Source organism: Arabidopsis thaliana, chromosome 2 (genome assembly GCF_000001735.4).
Source record: "Arabidopsis thaliana chromosome 2, partial sequence".
NCBI classification, from domain to species: Eukaryota; Viridiplantae; Streptophyta; class Magnoliopsida; order Brassicales; family Brassicaceae; genus Arabidopsis; species Arabidopsis thaliana.
The window spans coordinates 2580343-2602043 of NC_003071.7; the positions used below are offsets into that span (position 1 = coordinate 2580343).

The following is a 21701-nucleotide window of genomic DNA, read 5'->3' on the forward strand; positions in this document are numbered from 1 at the left end:
ATTGTGATTAATAATTTACTATGAATCTCTTTGGAGATTTATGGTTTTCGATGCTAGGATTTGGTTCTAAGGTTTATTTCAAAATTATTATTTCATAGTAAAATTTGATATTTCATGATTGCAGGGCCGGTCCGACGTATACTACGACCCTAAGCCAAAATTTTTTTTTTGCCCCACCTTTATAACTTTTTTCACTCATCACAGTTGCTTTTTGGTTCAAAAAAATAAAACATAAAGCTTTAAAAGCAAACAGAGGTATCAAAACAGAACAAAAGTATCAAAAAACAGAACAAAAGTATTAAAAACAGAACAGAAGTATCAAAACCAACAAAAACCAAAAGACATAAGAGAGGATACATAAGTTTTAAGCAAACACTACTGAGTAAATATGATCCTGCTTGCATTTTTCCCTGCAAAGTCATCCATCACAGTCGCATAATCAATCTTTTCAAGCATTGCTCTCTCAATTGATAATATGGCTAACCCATTGAGCCTATCCTGTGACATGGTGGACCTCAAATAATTCTTGATCAACTTAAGCTTAGAAAAACTTCTTTCGGCTGAAGCAACTGACACTAGAATAGTCAATAATATCCGAAACGAAATCCATGTGTTAGGATAACAACCCTCCACTCTTTTCAAAAAATCCAACACTTTAATAGGTTTCGTAACTTCATTTGGTAGCACTTCTCGTAGAACTTTTAGTTCCATAAACAAGTCAGCCCCATCTATATCAGAATGCTCACCATGCTTAAGGGATGATTCAAGATTCACACATGATGCCATCAAGTTTTCATCATTTGCATATGTCAATTTTTGTAAATCAAACAAAAATCCAAAAGTTTGTTCATACCTTTGGAATTGCTCAAACCTTGACTCAAGAGAAATTAGAGCTTGATCTATGAGTGTAAGGAAGTAATTAATTCTGAAATCCTCCTCTGTTGACAATTTCATATTCCCATGATCAAAATGCTTCTTTCTTCTAATGATCTTCTTCTTTTTCACAGGAAATTCAGCTTCTATATCCATAGCCTCTGCAATTCGTATAGCCTCAGACTTTGCTTTCTCAAATCATGTCTCTCTATATTTTTGTAAGTATGAAACTAATCCTTTCAGCTCAAGAATAGCAACATCAATATCAATGTCATCAGCTTGTAAAGTCTTGCTCACTCTGTTGACAACAGTTAGAAGTCATACCAAATAATCATACCAAAAAGAAACTCAAACCCTCCAATACCATGTGTTTCTATTCAGCATCACTTCGTGTTTTTGGATCGTCGGTCTTTTCTGCCAAGTAAAGTAAAGCATCTCTGATTTCAGGAGTCTGAAACCGTATTGCTTTGACACTTTCGAGATGACTCTCCCAACGAGTTTGAGATAAGGATTTAAGTGTTAAACCTTTTACCATCTCTTTAAATATATCCCACCTGTTTGTTGAAGATGAAAACAAACAGTATAACCGCTGTATAATCCCAAAAAAAGACACTGCCTTTGTAGAAGAAGATGCTATATCACAAAGCACAAGGTTGGGGCTATGACAACCACATGGTGTGTAAAATGCTCTTGGATTAATTTCCAGCAATCTTCTTTGCACTCCTTTGTTTTTTCCTTTCATATTAGACCCGTTGTCATACCCATGTCCTCTCACATCATCAATCTCTAACTCCATATCAATTAGTACTTCTTGAATCGTAGAGAACAGCCCTTCACCTGTTTTATCATTGACTTCCAAAAATTTCAAAAAGAATTCTTCAACCTTAATTGGTGTTGAAGAAATATCCACACATCGAATGAGAATAGTCATCTGTTCTTTATGACTAATATCTGGAGTACAATCAAGAATTATGGAGAAGTACTTTGAAGCACGAATCGTCTTCATGATCATAAGTCTAATCTCTTGGGCCAGCATACTTATCAACTCATTTTGAATCTTGGGACTTAGATAATGAGAATATATCTCACCTGCACCAATTTTTCTGATATGCTCTCTCATCACTACATCAAACTCTGCAATCATCTCAATAAAACTCAAAAAATTCCCATTTCTGTCTTCACCAATCTTTTTATTTTCTCCTCTAAATGCTAAGTTATTTTTAGCGAGAGTCTTCACTAATGCAATGATCCTCACTAGTACTTCCCTCCAATGAATCTTTTCTTTGTTTATTTCTTGTTGGACATACTTATCAATCGTTGTTTTGTTCTGTAGTCTAGACTCTAACTCAGTCCAACGAGTCATACAAATAATGTGGTCATGGCTGCCTTCATGTTCTTCGAGTCGCTTCGAAAGATTTCTCCAATCATTGTACACACTAGTTGCTAAGTAACCACAACTCTTGTCATGTCTAAACAATTTACAGCAAAAACAAAAGACTTTATCTAATGTTTTTGAGTAAATCAGCCACTTTCTATCATGTTTCTCTCCATTTTTCTATCATAAATCAGTAGAATCCGTGAGAGAAATGTCTTCCAATTCCATCTTTAGCAAAACGATGACTAGTTGATAACCTTGCCACTGGATCTTTTTCAACTATTAAAACTCTTAATCTCAAATTCATGTTATCCCAATTCGCCGGATAAGAAATATTGGAAGGAATGTCTTCATTCTATCGACTTTTCTTCTTTTCAAAGACAACTTCAGCTTGTTCTTGTTGTTTATTCTCAAATTCATTCTCATCCACTTGAACCACTTCATCCAAATTGTCCACTTTATTCTCTGGATCCACTTCATCAGCTCGTTCTTGTTGGTTATTGTTTCCATCAGAATTAATGACTTCAGAAATTGTAGGATTTTCAGGTTTTTTCATGTACCTAAGAAGAGAATTAGCCTGTGATCTTACCAACTCTTCTCGTCTCTTTTGCAATTTTCTTTTATCACATCCATGAGGTTCCTTTTTGATCCCTAAAGGAGGCATCGTTCAAAGTCTCAACTCAACGCTCTAACGTACGTCGGTCGCTTGCTTCTTCACGGCAGATGGAATTAATCAGATTTTTAATGGAGGAAACCTAGAATAAGAGAATTGGTTGATGGGCTTTAGAAGTCTTGGGTTGAAAATCAGATTTTTTCTTCTCAACTCTCTTTTAATTAAGCCTCGTTGGACTTTAAAATTTTTGGGCCCTAAGCCACCGCTTATATCGCTTACGTCACGGGCCGGCCCTGCATGATTGTCTCAATCTATTTCTCATATGGTTGGTTGGTTGGTAATTTCAAAATTTCTGATGATAACTTGATTTGTTTGATAATTGCCAGGTTTTAGCTTGTTATCAAAATTGTGTCTATGAATTGGCTAATCTAATAAATTACTTGGGTTCTGTTTCTTTTTTGTTTACCTTTTTGATTATTGACGATCATATTTGGTTTTGTTTTTCATCGATTTTGTTTTCATCATGTAGTCTTTTCAATTTGTTCCTTTTTTGCAGTCGACTCTGTCAGCTGTAACCAAAATTGAAATCAAAACTAAGGTTCATGATCACTTATTCTTTTTCATCCTTTTGGAATTTTGGTTAATATGTGGTGAGATTCATGTAAATTAGTTTTTTTGGTTCTTGTTGTTGTTGTGTAGTGAAAGCTAGTACAGATGATGTGTTTTATGAGCTTCAAAACCCTAGAGAGCAGATCCAAGCTTATGTGTTTAATGGTAACTTTTTGCTTCTTTCTTGATATTTTTGTTGTTGTTGAAGAATTAGCTCTGTTTACGATTCTTGATTTGTTCTTGTATGTTTTTTTTTTTTAAACATAGTGGTTAGAGCTTTGGTGCCAATGATGACGCTAGATGCTCTTTTGAACAAAAGTGAGAAGTTGCTAAGTCTGTTCTTGAGTAATTTGAGAAGGTATAACATGTTGTTCATTCGAAATCTCATTCTATTGAGAGATTCTTTTGAGAGATTCTTGATATTTTATAGTGATTAAACATTTGTTGAGCTAATTAATTTGTTGGTTTTGAATCTAATTTTTTTCTTTTTTTTAAAAACCCCAAATTAATATACTACTATTAATCATGCCAAAAATTAAAACTCTTACCAAACTCTTAACTACAAATTTTCAATATCAATTAATAAAAATATTGCTAAGAGTCATTGCTAATAGCCTCCCATTGTGGATGCTCTAAGAGCATCATTATTGGGGATTGCTTAGATTATTCTTAGGGTAGTTCATAGGTATATATATAATTAATTTTGAAATCTTTTATGTTAAGAGTTTGGTTAAGAAATTATAATTTTGGTAATATGCAATGGTGAGTTCTTAGCTTTGAGTTCTTAAGAAGAAAAAAAAATATTTAAAAATAAAAACATTTTAATTTTAAAGACTTTAATAATGATTACAACATAAATTTTGAAAACATTTAACAATGTAGTTAATATTTTACACTCACCCAATAAAAACTTGACACATGTCTAGCTCTTAGATTTAATTTTTGCTCTTATATAAGAGCAATTCTTACCAAAGAAATCAATTAAAACATTAAATTTCTAATCTAATTAACATAAGAACTAGTCTGAGCTTACCAATAAGGATGTTCTAAGGGGTTCTATAGTCTTTCTCTCTTTCGAGAATTTAATCCAAGTCGTTCACAGTTACGAGTCGAGGGTAAATTAGTAGTTTTACACTGAAATATCAACCAAAAAATTTCAAAATTGAAAAATCTCCATAAACTGTTTTGCGACCCAAAACAACATCTTTTAAGCTTCTCCCGCAAAATTCAGCAAAGCTTTCGGAGGAATCTCCTAACAGTCACCACCACCACCACCGTCTAGGTCAAATCTCGTCTTCCTCACGCTCTATTTCTCCATAGAATATTTCCTAACTCCTCCTCCGGTTTATCGATTTTTTCAATTTTTCTAGGGTTTCGCGCCGGGATCTAAAAAATCACAATCATGCCGGTGAGTTTGACTCCGAACGCAATCACGGCGATACATGACGGCGACGTGAATTTGAAGCCGTTGTTACAGGTTTTAGAAATCAAAATGATAGGAAGAAGTCAAGAGAGAAGCCAGGAGAGGTATCGTTTCCTCATTTCAGATGGTGTTTCTGCTCAACATGCTATGGTCGCGGTTCAGCTTAATGATCGAGTCAAGTCAGGACAATTTGAGAAAGGATCTATCGTTCAGCTGATTGATTACATTTGTAGCGACGTTAAAGGCCGCAAGTAATTTTTCCATTTTCTCTCTGGTTAGATCTAGTTTTCGTTGTGTTGAATTGCTTAGTTTTCTAGTGATCTCTGATTTGTTGCTTAGTAATGTTTCTGAGTATTCGTGGCTATGTATTTGGTTTAGTATGTGTAAGGCATTTGTTACAATGAGTTTGCAGAAGCAATGATAGCTTCGCTTTTGGTAGAGACCTTTCAATGAGGTTTCGTGTATTGATGAATGATTTTGGTTAACATGTACTAGTGGGAAAGATTTGTGTTGTTGTCTTTGTAGTTCATGGTATTTAATGGTTGGTAGGCAGATGTTAAGGACAACATTTAGGATGATAATGGAGATGATTTTGTTGATTGTGTGAGTTGGAAAATATAGTTACACAATTGTTTTGGTTGAACATGACATATTTGAAGGAGTTTTGCTCTCTTTGATTGTGATTTTCTTATGGATTTATTCATACTGTGTACAGGCTTATTGTGGTGCTGAACATGGAGACGATAGTACAACAGTCTGAAACCATTGGGAACCCTACAATATTTGGAGAAACAGATACAGAAGCCCAGAAGACATTTTCAGGTACGGGCAATATACCGCCTCCGAACAGGGTTGTTTTTAATGAACCAATGGTTCAGCATTCTGTTAATAGAGCACCTCCCAGGGGTGTAAACATTCAAAATCAAGCCAACAATACTCCAAGCTTCAGGCCATCTGTTCAACCTTCATATCAACCGCCTGCAAGTTACAGAAATCATGGACCCATCATGAAGAACGAGGCTCCAGCTCGAGTCATCCCTATTGCTGCTCTCAATCCATACCAAGGTCGATGGGCTATTAAGGCTAGAGTAACTGCGAAAGGAGATATCAGACGATATAACAATGCAAAAGGAGATGGAAAGGTTTTCTCGTTTGATCTGCTTGACTATGATGGAGGGGAGATTCGGGTTACGTGCTTTAATGCTCTTGTTGACCGTTTCTATGATGTTACTGAGGTTGGTAAGGTATATTTGATTTCAAAGGGAAGTTTGAAGCCTGCACAGAAAAATTTCAACCACTTAAAGAATGAATGGGAAATTTTCTTGGAGTCAACATCGACTGTGGAGCTTTGCCCTGATGAAGATGGCTCCATACCAAAGCAGCAATTCTCCTTCCGCCCAATAAGTGACATTGAGAACGCTGAGAACAATACCATACTCGATGTCATTGGTGTGGTGACTTCTGTGAACCCCTCGGTGCCAATCTTGAGAAAGAACGGGATGGAAACCCATAGGAGGATCCTGAATCTAAAGGATGAATCAGGAAAGGCTGTAGAGGTAACACTTTGGGGAGAATTCTGTAACCGAGATGGTCGGCAACTGGAAGAGATGGTTGATTCAGCTTTTCACCCGGTTTTAGCAATAAAAGCTGGAAAAGTAAGCGACTTCAGTGGGAAATCAGTAGGGACAATATCTTCAACACAGCTCTTCATAAATCCAGATTTCCCTGAAGCTCATAAACTACGGACCTGGTTCGATTACGGGGGAAAAGACACTGCTTCCTTCTCCATCTCCAGGGACACTATGCCTGGAGGAGTTTCCAGGAACGAGATAAGGAAAAATGTTTCTCAGATCAAAGAGGAAGGTCTTGGAAGATCAGATAAGCCTGACTGGATCACTGTGAAAGCAACCATATCATTCATCAAAACAGATAGCTTCTGTTATACAGCTTGTCCTTTGATGATCGGGGATAAACAATGCAACAAGAAGGTTACACGGTCTGGAACAAACAGGTGGCTCTGTGACCGGTGCAACCAAGAGTCTGATGAATGCGACTATAGATACCTTCTTCAGGTACAGATTCAAGACCACACTGGGTTGACTTGGATAACCGCGTTTCAAGAAACAGGAGAAGAAATAATGGGATGTCCGGCTAAGAAGCTTTACGCAATGAAATACGAATTGGAGAAGGAGGAAGAGTTCGCAGAGATTGTTAGAGACAGACTGTTTCATCAGTACATGTTGAAGCTGAAGATCAAAGAGGAATCGTATGGGGATGAACAAAGAGTGAAGATGACTGTTGTGAAGGTTGATAAGGTGAATTATACATCCGAGAGTAAATACATGCTTGATTTGCTCGTAAGGTAAGTTCGTTCTAGGTATTACAGTGAGGTATTTCAATTAACTCAGAATATGCAAGCTCGAGTTTAGTACACTATTATATTATGAATTGATGAATTCTATTGAATCTTGATTCAATGAAGCTTAGTGTTATGATTTCAAGTCTCAATCGTCTTTCGAATTCAGGAAACAACAAATTTGACTTTTATCCAAAAGTTCATTGCTGCAACATTGAAACGAATACACAGAAGGAGAACAGATTACAATAATGATGTAAGAAAGATATATAGGTCTTAGGTTCTCTTGACAGGGTCAAAGTTGGAGACGCCGACGACGACACCAATGATGACAGTGAGGACGAGGCCACCAGAAGCAATGCTGAGCAAGAAATTCTTGAGGGAAGGAGAGATTCCAGAACCAGCAGCTTCAGCTATCTCCGGAATCACCATCGAAGCAGTAAGAGCAGCCGCGGAGATACCGGTCAAAGCCTTGTCCATCTTGAGGGCCTTAACTTGAAGCCTCTGTGCTCTGCCTCCAGTTGCAACCAAAGCCTTGGATGGTTTCAGAGGTAATGGCTTAAGGAAAGGAGACGAACGGGTCTGGTTAAGTGGTGTGACCAATGACATCGCGGAGGTAGAAGCCATCTCTTCCGATCTCTTTTTGGTCTCTCTAGATTGATCTTTCTGAGATTCTCTTTCGAAATGTGTGAAGTTGCTGAGAAGAATGGTATTTGAGAAGAGAGATTTGAGGTTAGTGATGTTCAGAGATTGGAGATGTGAGATATGAATCTTACGTGGCAGCTTCTGAGCTTCCTAATGGCTCATTGGATAGATAACGTTATCTTCATTTGCGATTACTGTGGTTGCTATTGGGCGTGAAAAAAAATATCGTACTTCGAGTCCGGTTCGATAATTGACATAACCGAATTGAGAGGTGCATAGTTTCGGTTCGATTCTAACAATTTTGGTTCTCAAATCTCTCAGACCCTTAAATTGGTTTATATACAAAGTGTTTGAACAATAATCAGTTTTATAATATAGGGCTCAAATTATGAATTTATTACAAACCCACCCCCAAAACGTTAACACATCGTTTGCAACATTTGCCTTTGAAATTGAAAAGTGATCAGCCTCAGTAATATTATGATACAGAAACAGGAAAGGCTTCACATTTTTCTAAGGTTATCCAACCTTGCTTGAAGGTCACTATCTATACCTCCACTGTCCTCAGCTCCGGTCGCCTCAGCTTGTACCACCTTGTTCTTTGCTGCGGGTACTGCGACCGCACCAGATGGAGCATTCACCAGCTGAAACATAGATGAATCGGTCAAATCGAGTTAAGCATCTTACAGGTGGGAAATAGAACTAGGAATGTTATAGATGGATACAATCAAGTTAAGTAAAACCAAATCTCACGTCACGCAGTATCGGTTTCAGTTCAAGGAAGTTTAAGCTATGATAAGGTCCATTCTGATTTGGTCTATTGTGAATATCTAACAGCTATGGTAAGATTGGTTCGATTGATCCATAAGTGGAATAAGTAAATGGTAGCTAAGATATTGATGTATTTACCTCTTGGTTGATGTCGATACCGATCTCGTCAAGGACTTGGCTAACAAGATCTTCAGTCTCTTCTTCTTCCTCATCTCCTTCCAAAGCATCATCAATAGCATCTCCCATAACCTCAGACACCATCTCCATTTTCTCGTTCTGCCTCTCAAATTCTTGCATGATTTTCTGCAGAGATGGAAGGTTCATCTGCCTGTTCATTTGCCCCATTGCTTTAGTCACACCTTTCATCGCCTCACCCATCGCTTGTGTAGATTTCAGAGTCTGAAATAACAAAGTGTAAGTTTATCCCCTTGCAGGAAAATAAGTAAACAATTCGACTCTTGGTAAAAATAAAGCATACCTGGATCCTGAGAGATACACCTTGAAGTTGAGATTTAAGCTTGTAAAACTTCTCAATCTGGTGCCGCGTTCTTATAAGATCCTTTGCCATCACTTTAACAGCTCCCTGTGAGAGAAAGTATCCAACAAATGTATTCAAGAAGATGTCCAACTATTCAAGAATGAGAAGTAATCCTATACATGGTACCTATATACGCTACAAAAGAGAAACGAACCATTTGGCCTTGCTTTGCGGTCTTTTTAATCTCGTTAATGAGTTTCTTTTCTTGTGTTTGTAGGCCTTGTCTCTCCCTCTCTATCTCTCTGATAGACTTATCCAGCATCCGCTTGTTCTCCCGCAGAAGTTCTGCAACCGACAAAATCATTTTACTCTATACATGATTCAAAACCACACTTAAGCTACACAAACAATTGCACTACATGTAACCTAATGATCTATGCACATGAAAACAAATGAACTCATAATCATCAAATCAATCAAAAGCTTTATAACTCCAAACCATTTTACTTACACTGAGCTATACATGATTCAAAACCACATATAACCTACAAAAACAATTGAACAACATGTAACCTAATGAACTCATAATCAACGAAGAGATCATATTCCTCAGAATCAAACCTAAATTGATCTAATTTCAAATCAAGTATAAAAATTACAAGATCAAAACTTGCGATCATCGAATATTTCACTAATTACAAACTCAATAAGCAACACAGATCCGACAAGAGACGAAATCGAGAGAAAGGAGGATAAGAACCTGCGGGAGTTTTTCGCTTTCCGAAGATTGAATTCATCATGATTCAATACCGAAAAAGGTGAACAAATCTGGGACTTTTGTAGAAGCTTGAACGAAATTAAGGCGACGAATTAGCAAAACCTTTGATCGGAGTTGAAAAATCGAGATTATTTTTATATAGAAGAGACGAAGCTTCCTTCGGTGAGAGATACGAAACGCGTAAAGGAATGATTTTTTTTTTTCTTCCTTTTTTCTTGAGAAGTTTTTTTAATATCAATTATAGCAACAATCTTTCTCATAATTAACATTGGAGACCTCTTATAACTTTTGGACCTCCTTAAAAATATCTTCTTTTTAATCATACTACGATGATGTTCGTTGTGAAGATCTCATCCGGATGAACCGTTCTTAGAACATGGGCAATATAGTATCACAAAAGAATTTTTTAATATTATTATTTTTTCTTTAACTCAACTTTCATTAATTAGAACGTATGTAATCAGTGTGAATTAAGGATGAAATACATCTGGGGACATAATAGAAGAACATAAGATGGAAAAAACCCAAAAAGAATTTCAACTATTTTTTATTTGGACGTTTAATATCCAATCGTTTTTGGTTTGAAGATAAATACACGAAGTAATAAAACTGTGCAATTTAACACCCAGACAATTAAATGTTGTTATTTTCATACTCACGATCTCATAACAAAAATAAAATTCCAATTTTACCCTTAACATCTCAATTAACTATTAATTTTTAGATGGTATGATATTAATTTTATAATTTTAGATAAAAATTAATTTTATTAACACTTTAGTTTATGGTGTCTAAAAATTTAAATTTTCATTTTCATTTTTTATAACTATTTTATTTTAAAATTTAACATAAAAATTAAAGAAAATCAAAATTATATTAAAATAGTCATTTTTACAATCTTATTCTATCGTCACAATACCAAAGAGTCGTTTTCTCTTTGAAAAAATTTAAAATCGAAAATTAATCTAATTCATTGAGATTCAGGTTAAGATTAGCTATTTTGCTACTAAAAACAAAATTCGCCATTTTTATGAATTGATAAATTTTGAGAAATACGATGAGATTCAGGTTGAGATTTTGTCGAAAATAATTTGATTCATGAAAGATATACAATCGAAAAGAGAGTTTCTCACTAAGAAGAATGTTTACTGACAATTTTAAAATATTTTTGATTTTCTATAATTTTTATGTTAAATTTTAAAATAAAATAATTATAATAAAAATGAAAATTTAAATTTGAGAGACCATAAACTAAAATATTAATAAAATTAATTTTTATCCAAAACTAGAAAATTAATATCATATCATCTAAAAATTAATAGTTAATTGAGATGGTAAGGGTAAAATTGGAATTTTATTTTTATTGTGAAATCGTGAGTATGAAAATAACAACAATTAATTGTTTTTGTATTAAATTGCAAGATTTTATTACTTCGTGTATTTACCTTCCAACCAAAAATAATTGGGTATTAAACATCCAAAAAAAAATTAGTTGAGGATTTTTTTGGGTTTGTTCTTGAACATAAAATCTTGTCTATTACGAAGTTGTATCTTGGCTAATTTGTCAGCAGGTTGAGGCTCAATTTGTTTCTCCATCCAGATGGATCATTTAGGTGGAGATGAAAAATGATGTTTGTTTTTGACAATTTAACAGATCATTTGAATGAATCATTTGGATGATCCATTTGAATGACTTTGTAAGTTTAGGCAAATTTTTAAAACTCATTTGGATGGACTTAATTGGACCATTTGGATGGAGATTGTTTAGTCAAAATGAATAAATAACAAATATAACCTTTGTAATAATACCAATTTCTATAAATTTGTTATTTAATATTTTTTAAAATTCCATATTGCACCAAAACATCTAAAAATTAGGAAATCACGAACTATTATTTTACGTTAAAATTGTATTTAATTTTTCCACCAAAACCGCAAAATCATATTTTCCCGACAACAACGTAAAATCATGTTTTTCCGCCAAAACTGCAAAACATATTTTTATCTCAAAACCGTAAAATCATATTTTCTGTCAAAACCGTAAAAACATGTGTCCCACCAAAACCGTAAAATCATGTTTTCCCGCCAAAACTACAAACTCATGTTTTCCCGCCAAGACCGTAAAATCATGTTTTCCCGCCAAAACCCGCAAAAGCAAATTTCACACCAAAACCGTAAAATCATGTTTTCTCGGCAAAACCGTAAAATATTTTTCCCCGCCAAAACCATAAAATCACATTTTCCCGCCAAAATTGTAAAATCATATTTTCCCGCCAAAATCGTAAAATCAATGCAAGCTCTTATTGTCCATCTAAACTCCACGTCGGCAAACTTGTTCTTCCAAGCTTTGATGTCATGCAGCCAATTGAGAATATCAAATCGATTCACTTTTCCATGTAAGGCATCCACCAAAATCTTGCAATCTCCTTCAAATATTATTCTTGTGTATTCGTGACCCCAGAGGTGTTGCATTGCAGAAATTAGTGATTTACATTCCGCCTCCAGTGAATTTGAAACCGGCAGACCTTAACTCTTCCCCGCTCCTTTGTATTGGTCGTGTTCATTCCGAATAATTCACGCCCCTGTTGATCTTTGATTTTGTCCGGTAAAGCTTCCATCGTAGTTGCATTTAATCCATCCCGCCTCCGGTCTCTGCCATCTGTGTTGGGTACGAGTAGAGTGCGTTCCTGCCAGTGTTGTTCGACTATCCCCTTGGTTGTGGCCATTCAGTATCCACTCCTCTGTATCTTGGTATGCGTTTCGTAGATCCTTTTGCCAAGTGTTACTCTCTCGCTGAAATATGACCTTGTTTCTACTCTTCCATATGCGCCATAATATCCAGAAGGGTAGCTGTGAGTGTAGAGATTCTCGAGGTACTTCTTGGTGCCATTCAAATAGAGCCGTCATTTTCGTCTCCAAGCTGATCTGGGAATCAGTGAGTTCATGGATGGGTATTGCCGATGCCCGCCAAATTTGTATTGCATGAGGGCATGTGAAAAAGAGATGATCAGTGGTTTCTGTTTCAGAGACGCAGCGTTTGCAATATTTATCAAGGTTGATATGACGAATTGAAAGTTTGTCTCCTGTTCCAAGTGCACGAGAAAGCATTCGCCAAAGGAAATGTTTGAGTTTAGGAGCCGTTGTGGTTTTCCAGATCTTGTTCTTCAATTGGGGTTCGCCTGCTGGGGGGCGAGCTTGAGGTTCTTCATCAGGGATATGAGTTGCCAACCAATAGCCAGACTTAACGGTGTATGAACCCGTCTCCGTGTAGTGCCATCCCAAGTAATCTCTGTTTTGTGATTGTCTGAGCTTTGTAGTAAGGATATATGGAACATCTTCTTGTATGACGACTTCACGGATCAATCTTTCATTCCAGCCTGTTCGATTTGGTAAGAAAAGGTCTTGAATGGATATGTCACGATGCTGGTGATGGGGGTGTTGTCTTGGAGGTCTTGGAGGATGAAGTGGTAACCATGGGTCCGTCCAAAGATTAATAGAATCGCCATTACCTACTATGTATCTCACCCCTTTTTTAAGAAGGTCTCTACCATGTAATATAGATTGCCACCCAAAAGATTTTTGAGATCCAGTAGCATTAAAGATATTGGAATTATGAAAGTACCTCCCTCTTAACACACAGGCCATTAAACACTCGGGAGACTGAAATATTCTCCAAGCTTGTTTTGCTAGAAGCGCATCATTGAATTTGGTAATGTCCCGGAATCCAAGCCCACCTTCTTTCTTTGAGAATTTCATACGATCCCATGCAACCCAATGCATCGAGCTCCCATATTGTGTAGATGACCACCAATATTGAGCAATGATGCGCTCTATCTCCTCACAAGTGTTTTTGGGAAGCTTGTAGCAGTTCATAGTATAAACCGGCATAGCTAGAGCAATAGCTTTAAGCAAGACTTCGTTTCCTCCTTGAGAAATAAATTTATTCCGCCATCCCTTTGTCTTCTCTCTCACTTTCTTCACTATGTGTTGGAATAACTTTATCTTCTTCCTTCCAAATTGTTCAGGAAGGCCAAGATATTTATTACAACCACCCTCATTGTGAATTTGCAACGTTCTCCGGATGTTCGTCTTCATAGTTTCATGAACTCTTTTTCCAAAGTGAAGTGCAGATTTCCTTGTGTTGACCATCTGCCCCGAGGCTCTTTCATACTGAGTTAAAATGTCCTTAATAGCAAGACACGACTTCATATTTGCTTGAAAAAAGAATAGTGAATCATCAGCAAAAAGAAGGTGACTAACAGGGGGACTTTTATTACTTATCTTAATCCCTTTGATAAGACCTTGAGCTTCAGCCTTTTTCATCATGTGGCTAAGGATCTCTGCACATAAGATGAATAAATATGGTGACAAGGGGTCTCCTTGACGGATGCCTCTTTCCGGTTGGATGAATCCATGGGGTGCGCCATTTATATTGACAGAGAAAGTTGGAGTTCTGACAAAAGTCATTATCCATTCGATCCACCGGTAGTCAAATCCAAACTTAAACATTGCCGCCTGCAGGAAATCCCATTCAAGTCGATCATACGCCTTGGTAATGTCTGTCTTGATCGCCATGAATGAATTAGAGCATCGTTTCTTCACTTTTAGGGCATGAGTTATTTCATGAGCGATGATTACATTGTCGGTGATCACACGCCCCAGAATGAAGGCTGCTTGTTCTTCTGAGATGATGTTAGCGAGGTGCTTCTTTAATCTGGTGACAAGTATCTTAGAGATGATCTTGTAGCTTACGTTACACAAAGCAATCGTTCTATAGTCACTCTCGTGTCGAGGATTTTTTGGTTTTGGAATGAGACACAGGTTTGTGTGATTCATTGTCTTATCGAAGATGCCCTTCTCAAAGAAGTTTTGTACCTCCTGTAGAATAGTATCTTTGATGTCCTCCCAATACTTATGATAAAAAGCTCCTGTGAAACCGTCCGGACCAGGCGCCTTAGATCCGCTTATTGAGAAAACAACTTCTTTGACTTCTTCTTCTGTTACATTCCTGATTAGGTCAGCATTCATTCTCAAATGACTCGCTGCTGGAAACCATTTAACACATGGAAATGATTATTCTGTGGTGTGAGCTCACTTTGAAATAGTTTAGTAAAAAAATCTTGTGCCACTTCCCCTATGCGATTGGTTCCCCTGTGTTTCGTTCCGTCATCGTCATGAATTGAGTACATACGATTCCTTGCCATCCTAGTTTTGGTAGAAGCAAAGAAGTACTTTGTATTTCGATCCCCACCTGCTAGCCATGTCTTACGACTTTTGAGACGCCAAAATTCTTTTTCATTTGCATAAGCCTTTGAGAGTTGCAGTCTTAAATCCCGAATAGTGTGAGTTGTATAACCATCCGTGTGTGCTTTATCAAGACAATTCTTAAGAAGAGCTATGTCTTCCTGAGCATTCGTACGATATCTTCGTTTCCACTTAGAGATTTCTCTTCTACAGTCAATAAGGTGTGTTTGAAGACTGTCACCCGCATTCCTCCGCATCCACCTCCGTTTGACTGCATCATTGAAGCCATCTTGATCAACCAATCTTCTATCAAAGCATAACTGATTGTACTTTTGTTACAAGTCACTGGTGATTATAGTAATCACAGGTTGATGGTCTAATTCAATTAGCTCTAGAAACTCCATGTGAGATGCTGGGAACTGTGTCAACCATTCATTGTTAACCATTGAGCGATCCAAGCAGCAAGCAACGTCATGGGAGTGGCGTTTACCAACCCAGGAAAACGGGTCTCCTATGTGTTTGAGATCTTTGAAATCACAAATTTGCATCATTCTTCTAAAATCTGTGAACGAGCTCTCTAGCCTAGGATTTCCACCTTTTTCTCATGGTTGCCTCTGATTTCGTTGAAGTCACCAATTGCCATCCAAGGTTCGGTTCTTTGAGTTGCTGTACGTTATAATCTTTCCCAAACCAAGTGTCTATAGATTGGATTTGGGTGACCATAAACACAAGATAAATAGAACCCAAATCCAATAATATTAACAAAGGTATCTACAAGGTTTGGGGATTGATAAAGAACTGAAACAGAAACACAATTTTTCCACATTAAAGCAATTCCACCACTTAAACCATCTGGTGGAACCGTTACAACCCTATCATACCCTACATCACTACACACATCTCTGACGGATGTCATCTCTTTGCTTAGTTTCCATAAGGACAATGATGTCCGGAGAGAACTTCTTCTTCATCTCCTTCAGACGTCGAACTGCGAGGTCATTGCCCAGTCCTCTACAGTTCCAAGCGGTTGTCCTCATGGATGAAGAGGTGTTTCTGGGCCCACCGGGCCTCTCCTCACGTCAATCAATTGAACCGTTGCGCCGGAACAGTCACTGCTTTCACCTATCTCACATCACCACCTTGTTTGGCTCGCTATCCTCACCTTCATCCAGCGAATCCTCCCTCTTTCGTTTTCCCCTATCAATAGCTGGAACCAGGGGAGCGTTCGCCAAATCCACTCCATTGAACAAGTCCAGATCCGACTGCAACACTGACTCAGCAGTTGGATGGGCAGAGCTCCCTGGGATGTCTCTTGTAGCGTTTTCAAAAGGAGGAATATGGTTAAACAATTCACTTGTCTCCATCTCACCATTAAACATGGAATAGCGCATCGCTTCCATGTCTTGAAATTCTGCGAGAGCATCATGATGATCATCCATATCTTCCTGTTCCTCATCTTCATTGTGTCTTTCTAGCTCCAGGACTCCATTTGGTTCATCATCATTGATTTCACGAATGACTACGCCTGGGTTGTGATGTTCTGCAGGAGGAGGCATGTCTTCATTATTATCATCATCAAAGTGCTGCTCTTCGCCACCATTCTGCAGGACACATGCTCCAGTGTCATGAGTCAGCAAGCCACACACCTCGCAGAAGCCTCGAAGACGCTCGTAACGGAACCTGAGCAGGGTATTTTCACCGGCCTTGAACTGGAAATGTCTCTGAAATCGCAGGGGAAGTTGGATGTCCCAGTCAACACGAACTCTCACAAATTCAACACGGGCTACAACCTCTGCATCGTAATCCACGTCCAAGAGGTTTCCAAGAGACCGACCAATGTGAGAAATGACTTCTCGATTGAGGTAGTGAAATGGAATGCCACAAATCTGAATCCAAAAGGGAATGAAATTAATGATCGGTTGATTTTCAAGCGGGTTCGGGTTCCAATGCTGGAGAATGAGCATCCTGTCATTGAAAGCCCAAGGACCCCGTCTCACCACCAACTCCAACGATTCTTCACTCGGGAAGATGAATTGGAATTGATTGCCACCAACGATGCGCCCATGAACTAGTCCGGACAGTCCCCAAACACGCGGCATCGATGTGATGATTGATCTCAGATTCTGTCTCCTGGGCATCACGGGATGACCCATGAGAAGGAAACGGTGTTGCGACGCCGCATTTCAGAAATCGTGGCAGTTGCATCACGTAGTGGGGGAAGCCACAACATGGAGATAACCGTCGCACAATCGGAGTCGCAGAAACGCCTCACGACGTCGACGAAACTATCCGAGAACCAAGTCAAGTAACCGTCCAACCAAATCTAAAAGTAACTGTACATCGCCCTCGCAATCGCTCTCGCAAGCGCCATCTTTCTTTCCTCAGTAGTTAACTTTTTATTGTAAGCATAGTTTTTCTTTAAACATAATAATTTTTTCTTAATATTATTTATAATATTTATTTACTTTTAAATTTTTTTATAATACTTCTAATAAATATGTTTGTATTGGTGAGAACGTTTTAAATACCATAAAAAAGAAAAAAATACAAAATTAAAAATTCATATATTAAAACATATGATTACAAAAGATAATGGTAATGATTGGTTAGCCTCAGTGGCGAATCCATGATTTATTTTAACCTCAGGCACAATATTTTTAAAAAATGATATTCAAAAATACTAATATAAAAAAATGTTTTATAATAAAATATATCTATAGAGCTATCATACGATTTTCCATACTCTGAAATCTTTTGATCACTACCTTATTTATCACCGTATCAAATAGTTCTCTTTTAACTAAACAAACCACATAGTCGTTTAGAAACTGATCACTTATACGGTTGCGCAAAGTAGTCTTCACAACAGTAGCAGAGAAGCATCTTTCAACAGTAGCAGTGGCTATAGGTAAAGTCAAAACTACCTTCAAAAGTCGATAAACCTGAGGATGCGAAAGGTGTTTCCTTGTCTCGATCATAACACGTGCAAGATCTCCTAGACTCTTCAAATTAGCAAATCTGTCATCTTCCCGAATATTGTCAATGTAAAGACCAAGCTGATGCTCGAGTGATCTCCAATCAACACGAGTAAAATCTTGTGGATAAAATTCAGCCAATCTCATAACTTTTAACTGATCAAACTCACGAAACAAATCAGTAGGGCTTAAAGAAGCAACACAACCAAGTAATTCGGTGTTTACCTCATCGAAACAATCATTATACTCCTGAATTTGCATATCCAATACAGTGTAAAAACACTCCACTTGATAATGATGCAAGTTGGTCATGTTGCTTTTTTTTCTTGGCTTTCTTGGATCAACAAATTCTCCATCCATAATGACAAACTCAATGTCATGATCCTTACAAGAAGAAAAACTTCATTAAGAAAAGAATCCCATCCATCATCTCTGAGATTGAATAAATGTTGCTTGGTGGATTTCACTAGTGACATAGCATTCAGAATGTCTTGGTCTTTCCTTTGTAGAGCCACTGATAAACTATTTGTAAATCCAAGAATAAGCAACATCAACTGTAAGTAGAACACAAAGTCAAAGGTATTAAAGTACTTGAGAAGACCATTAGCTTGTCGTCTTTTGGTACTATCAGTTCCATCATCTTCGATCCACTCAAGCATTTTAATGATAAAAGAGAATAAATCAACTAACCGGAATAATGTTGTGTAGTGAGTACCCCAACGAGTATTACCGGGTCTCTATAGTGAAAGTTGCTGATTCAATCCTTTTCCCGTCTTAATTTGACCTTGATTGATTCCTTCCTCCAGCTTTTTCCGAAATTCATCTCGAACCCTATCCTTTCTCTTACAAGAAGCTTCAACCACATTTATCAAGACAGAAATCATATCAAAGAAATCTCCAATTTCAAAATGTTTTTTAGCAACTGCCACGACGACTAACTGAAGCTGATGCGCAAAGCAGTGGATATAATATGCAGAACTATTTTCTCTCAAAATTAGATATCTCAACCCATTGAATTCACCTTTCATATTACTTGCACCATCATAGTCTTGTCCTCTTATCTGTTTTATACTCAATCCATGTTTAGCAAACAATGAATCAATAGCACATTTCAGAAATGCAGAAAATGTTTCCTTAACATGGATAAGACCAATAAATCTTTCTTTCACTGTCGCATGTTTATCAACAAAACGAAAAACCACTACCATTTGTTCTTTATCAAAAATATCTGCAGATTCATCCACCATCAAGCAAAATACATCATGATCAACTTCTTGAATTATAGATCTAATCACTTCCTCTACAAAGCAATGCACTATATCTCTTTGAATTTTGGGACATACCATCTGATTATTCTTTGGAGCATTCTCCAACACAACTTTACTTACAACCTCATTTTGCCCTGCAGTATATTTCACAAGCTCTAAGAAATTCCCCCTGTTTGCTGAATCCACTGACTCATCATGGCCTCGAAAAGTTAATCCTTGTCGTACTAAATATCTACAACAATCAATTGAAGCGTTCAGTCTGATTCTGTATTCTCCTTTTACTATGTCATCTTGCTTATAAAAAGCATGAACAATTGATTGACCTTGCCTCATCAAACAATCAGCCCTTTTTAATGCATTATTGTGAAAGCTATTCACCAATCCCACGTGTTCGCGTAAACTCTGAGGATTTTTCCAAGTATCGAAACCTTTCGTCGCAAACGTATCACTTCCACTTTTATTTTCAAGGTAATCTCTAAACAAGTAGCAACCCAAACAGTAAGCTTTATCCTTTTTTACACTGTATTCCAACCAACCACTATAGAGATCAAACCAGTCTGGATTAAATCGTCTCATTTTTTTTCCTGATAGTGTTTAGGAAAATCATGTCCACGAGGTTAATAAGGACCTTTAATCAGATATTTAGGTCTTACCTTATCTCTTTCATTAGGATGATAGTCCAAAATATGTTTCCTATCGGCAGGATCCGAAGACAAATCTTCTAGAATAGCTTCTGGAATATTTTTTGGAATATGTTGTGACGTTGATTCATGATTTCTTTTGAAAAATCTATGAATTGTTCCCTAATAAGAATAGTTATATCAACATATTAGAAACCAAATTTAGATTAAAAATTTGTTAACGAACGAATTAATCAAACTACAAAAAATATGTCTTGCATAAATAATCATAATGAATAATTTGATAAAACTAACAGTTTCGTTTCGTTCGGTCTACCACAGTTTTAATATTAGTTAATCAAAAAAGAGATACTTACGTTAGACATGGTGGCTGGAAATTTGAGAAGAAACCAAAAAGATAAACAATTAAAAAACAATTTAGTTGACAAAAGAAATCTAGGTCAATTGTTTGTTTCCATCGTTTATTCATTTAGACTGAAACAAATTTTTAATGGGCTATTGTGTTTTCAATTGTTATGAGCTGGAAAACATTATAAGAGTAGGGCCTTTTTTTCCCAATGGACCAATAGATAATTAAATTATTGAATTAAATATATGAAAAATTTTTTTTTTTTTTTTAAACAATGTCGGGCACGTGCCTAACCTTATTTTGATGTGGGTCCGCTCCTGATTGGCCTGTATCTTTATGGTACAACTCCAAAAAATCTTAAAGCTCTAATTTTGAACCAATCAAGCTTTAGCTTTCCTAAAAAATCTCACCGCCCAAAACAATTTTTTTTAGCTTTTTTAGCTGTAACTCTTAAAATTTCTACAACATATTTTTGTGTGCTTTAAGAGCTGTAGACATTTTTTATATAATAACACTTAATTATCTATTTATAATATTTTTATTAATATAAGGGGGGGGGTTATTGAATCAAAGAATTTATTAGAATCTAACTGAATTGAATTGGGGAGATAAATTAGAGATTTTTAAGGAATGTAAAAAGATTTTAAAAAAATTATTCTGGTAGATTTTTTGGTAGAATTATTTTTAAAGCATCGTATCTGTTCATCCAAAAAAAAAAAGCATCATCCTCTCAATGAAACCAATAGTCAATGACCCATCACCATTGTTGATCCATTCCTTCTTACTGTTAGGTCTATGTTTCTTATTAATCTCATTCACAGTCCATTCCATCACTAACTCCATGATTCAATCTCTCTCTGCTTCCATCATTGCTATAATTGTATCTTTATATGATTTCAATTATACTTTCTGTTACCCAAACGATTCTATTTATTAGATCTATCCTCAAATCCAAGCTAAAATCAAATAAAGAAATCACAAAATTCTCGTATGATTAATAACAAGAGAAATCATATCTGAATATGAAGAAGGATATATGAGATTTCGTCATGGCCGACGACGACGTGAAACAAAAAAAGGATGGCAATTTCATTTGAGACCCTTTCTATCCAAATCTCCACCTAAAACCTAAGAAATTGTTCTTTCCATTTTACATTAGAATTTCTATTAAATTCTTGTCAAATTATTTTGTCATACAAAAATACAAAAACTTGAACAACACTTGCTTTTTATAGAATTCAGAAATCCGGAAATTGAATAACACCAGAATTTAAAAAAATTAATAAAATTACCTCAATGAATA

General features: G+C 36.5%; 5 protein-coding genes and 1 pseudogene across 9 annotated transcripts; 1 reads left to right on the plus strand and 5 right to left on the minus strand.

The window, feature by feature from the left end:
* Positions 1-375: 375 nt before the first annotated feature.
* AT2G06500 (hAT family dimerization domain-containing protein) lies at positions 376-2881 on the minus strand (the record flags this gene model as incomplete). Its single annotated transcript, NM_126647.1, has 5 exons — positions 376-1034; positions 1261-1427; positions 1635-2316; positions 2612-2808; positions 2838-2881. The coding sequence occupies 5 exons, from the start codon at positions 2879-2881 to the stop codon at positions 376-378; spliced, it is 1749 nt and encodes a 582-aa protein (NP_178689.1).
* Positions 2882-4641: 1760 nt separating this feature from the next.
* RPA1A (replication protein A 1A) lies at positions 4642-7344 on the plus strand. 2 transcript variants are annotated; one of them, NM_201704.2, is made up of 4 exons: positions 4715-4752; positions 4841-4878; positions 4948-5144; positions 5609-7344. In NM_201704.2, exons 2-4 carry the CDS (start codon positions 4873-4875, stop codon positions 7257-7259), a joined length of 1854 nt encoding a protein of 617 aa, NP_973433.1. In that variant the 5' UTR covers positions 4715-4752; positions 4841-4872; the 3' UTR covers positions 7260-7344. The 2 variants fall into 2 exon arrangements, with proteins under 2 accessions (NP_178690.1, NP_973433.1); NM_126648.4 differs by having other exon boundaries at positions 4642-4752; positions 4841-5144.
* Positions 7345-7386: 42 nt separating this feature from the next.
* On the minus strand, positions 7387-8106 carry PSBX (photosystem II subunit X). Its single transcript, NM_126649.3, has one exon. It carries the CDS (start codon positions 7874-7876, stop codon positions 7526-7528), a length of 351 nt encoding a protein of 116 aa, NP_565335.1. The 5' UTR covers positions 7877-8106; the 3' UTR covers positions 7387-7525.
* Positions 8107-8180: 74 nt separating this feature from the next.
* On the minus strand, positions 8181-10189 carry VPS2.1 (SNF7 family protein). 2 transcript variants are annotated; one of them, NM_126650.4, is made up of 5 exons: positions 9904-10189; positions 9358-9488; positions 9144-9248; positions 8804-9064; positions 8181-8538 (listed from the first exon to the last, which is right to left on the minus strand). In NM_126650.4, exons 1-5 carry the CDS (start codon positions 9941-9943, stop codon positions 8398-8400), a joined length of 678 nt encoding a protein of 225 aa, NP_565336.1. In that variant the 5' UTR covers positions 9944-10189; the 3' UTR covers positions 8181-8397. The 2 variants fall into 2 exon arrangements, with proteins under 2 accessions (NP_565336.1, NP_001324346.1); NM_001335305.1 differs by having other exon boundaries at positions 8203-8538; positions 9655-10111.
* Positions 10190-12099: 1910 nt separating this feature from the next.
* Positions 12100-17438, minus strand: AT2G06540 (annotated as a pseudogene; the record flags this gene model as incomplete). The annotated part of the gene is made up of 1 exon: positions 12100-17438.
* A 441-nt stretch (positions 17439-17879) lies between these two features.
* On the minus strand, positions 17880-19984 carry AT2G06541 (TTF-type zinc finger protein with HAT dimerization domain-containing protein; the record flags this gene model as incomplete). Of its 2 annotated transcripts, NM_001161027.1 has the most annotated exons (4): positions 17880-18389; positions 18530-18654; positions 18742-18825; positions 18925-19984. In NM_001161027.1, the coding sequence occupies 4 exons, from the start codon at positions 19982-19984 to the stop codon at positions 17880-17882; spliced, it is 1779 nt and encodes a 592-aa protein (NP_001154499.1). The 2 variants fall into 2 exon arrangements, with proteins under 2 accessions (NP_001154499.1, NP_001154500.1); NM_001161028.1 differs by lacking the exon at positions 18742-18825.
* Positions 19985-21701: the final 1717 nt, after the last annotated feature.

What these genes read in the sequence shown, in the direction of transcription:
- RPA1A (NM_126648.4), top strand. Translation starts at nt 4,873, where the DNA reads ATGCCGGTGAGTTTGACTCCGAACGCAATCACGGCGATACATGACGGC. An exon ending in AGCGACGTTAAAGGCCGCAA is followed by an intron (nt 5,145 to 5,608) that starts GTAATTTTTCCA and finishes TACTGTGTACAG; the next exon opens with GCTTATTGTGGTGCTGAACA.
- PSBX (NM_126649.3), bottom strand. Translation starts at nt 7,876, where the DNA reads ATGGCTTCTACCTCCGCGATGTCATTGGTCACACCACTTAACCAGACC.
- VPS2.1 (NM_126650.4), bottom strand. Translation starts at nt 9,943, where the DNA reads ATGATGAATTCAATCTTCGGAAAGCGAAAAACTCCCGCAG. An exon ending in AAAGCGAAAAACTCCCGCAG is followed by an intron (nt 9,489 to 9,903) that starts GTTCTTATCCTC and finishes TGTCGGTTGCAG; the next exon opens with AACTTCTGCGGGAGAACAAG. An exon ending in GTATCGACATCAACCAAGAG is followed by an intron (nt 8,539 to 8,803) that starts GTAAATACATCA and finishes TCTATGTTTCAG; the next exon opens with CTGGTGAATGCTCCATCTGG.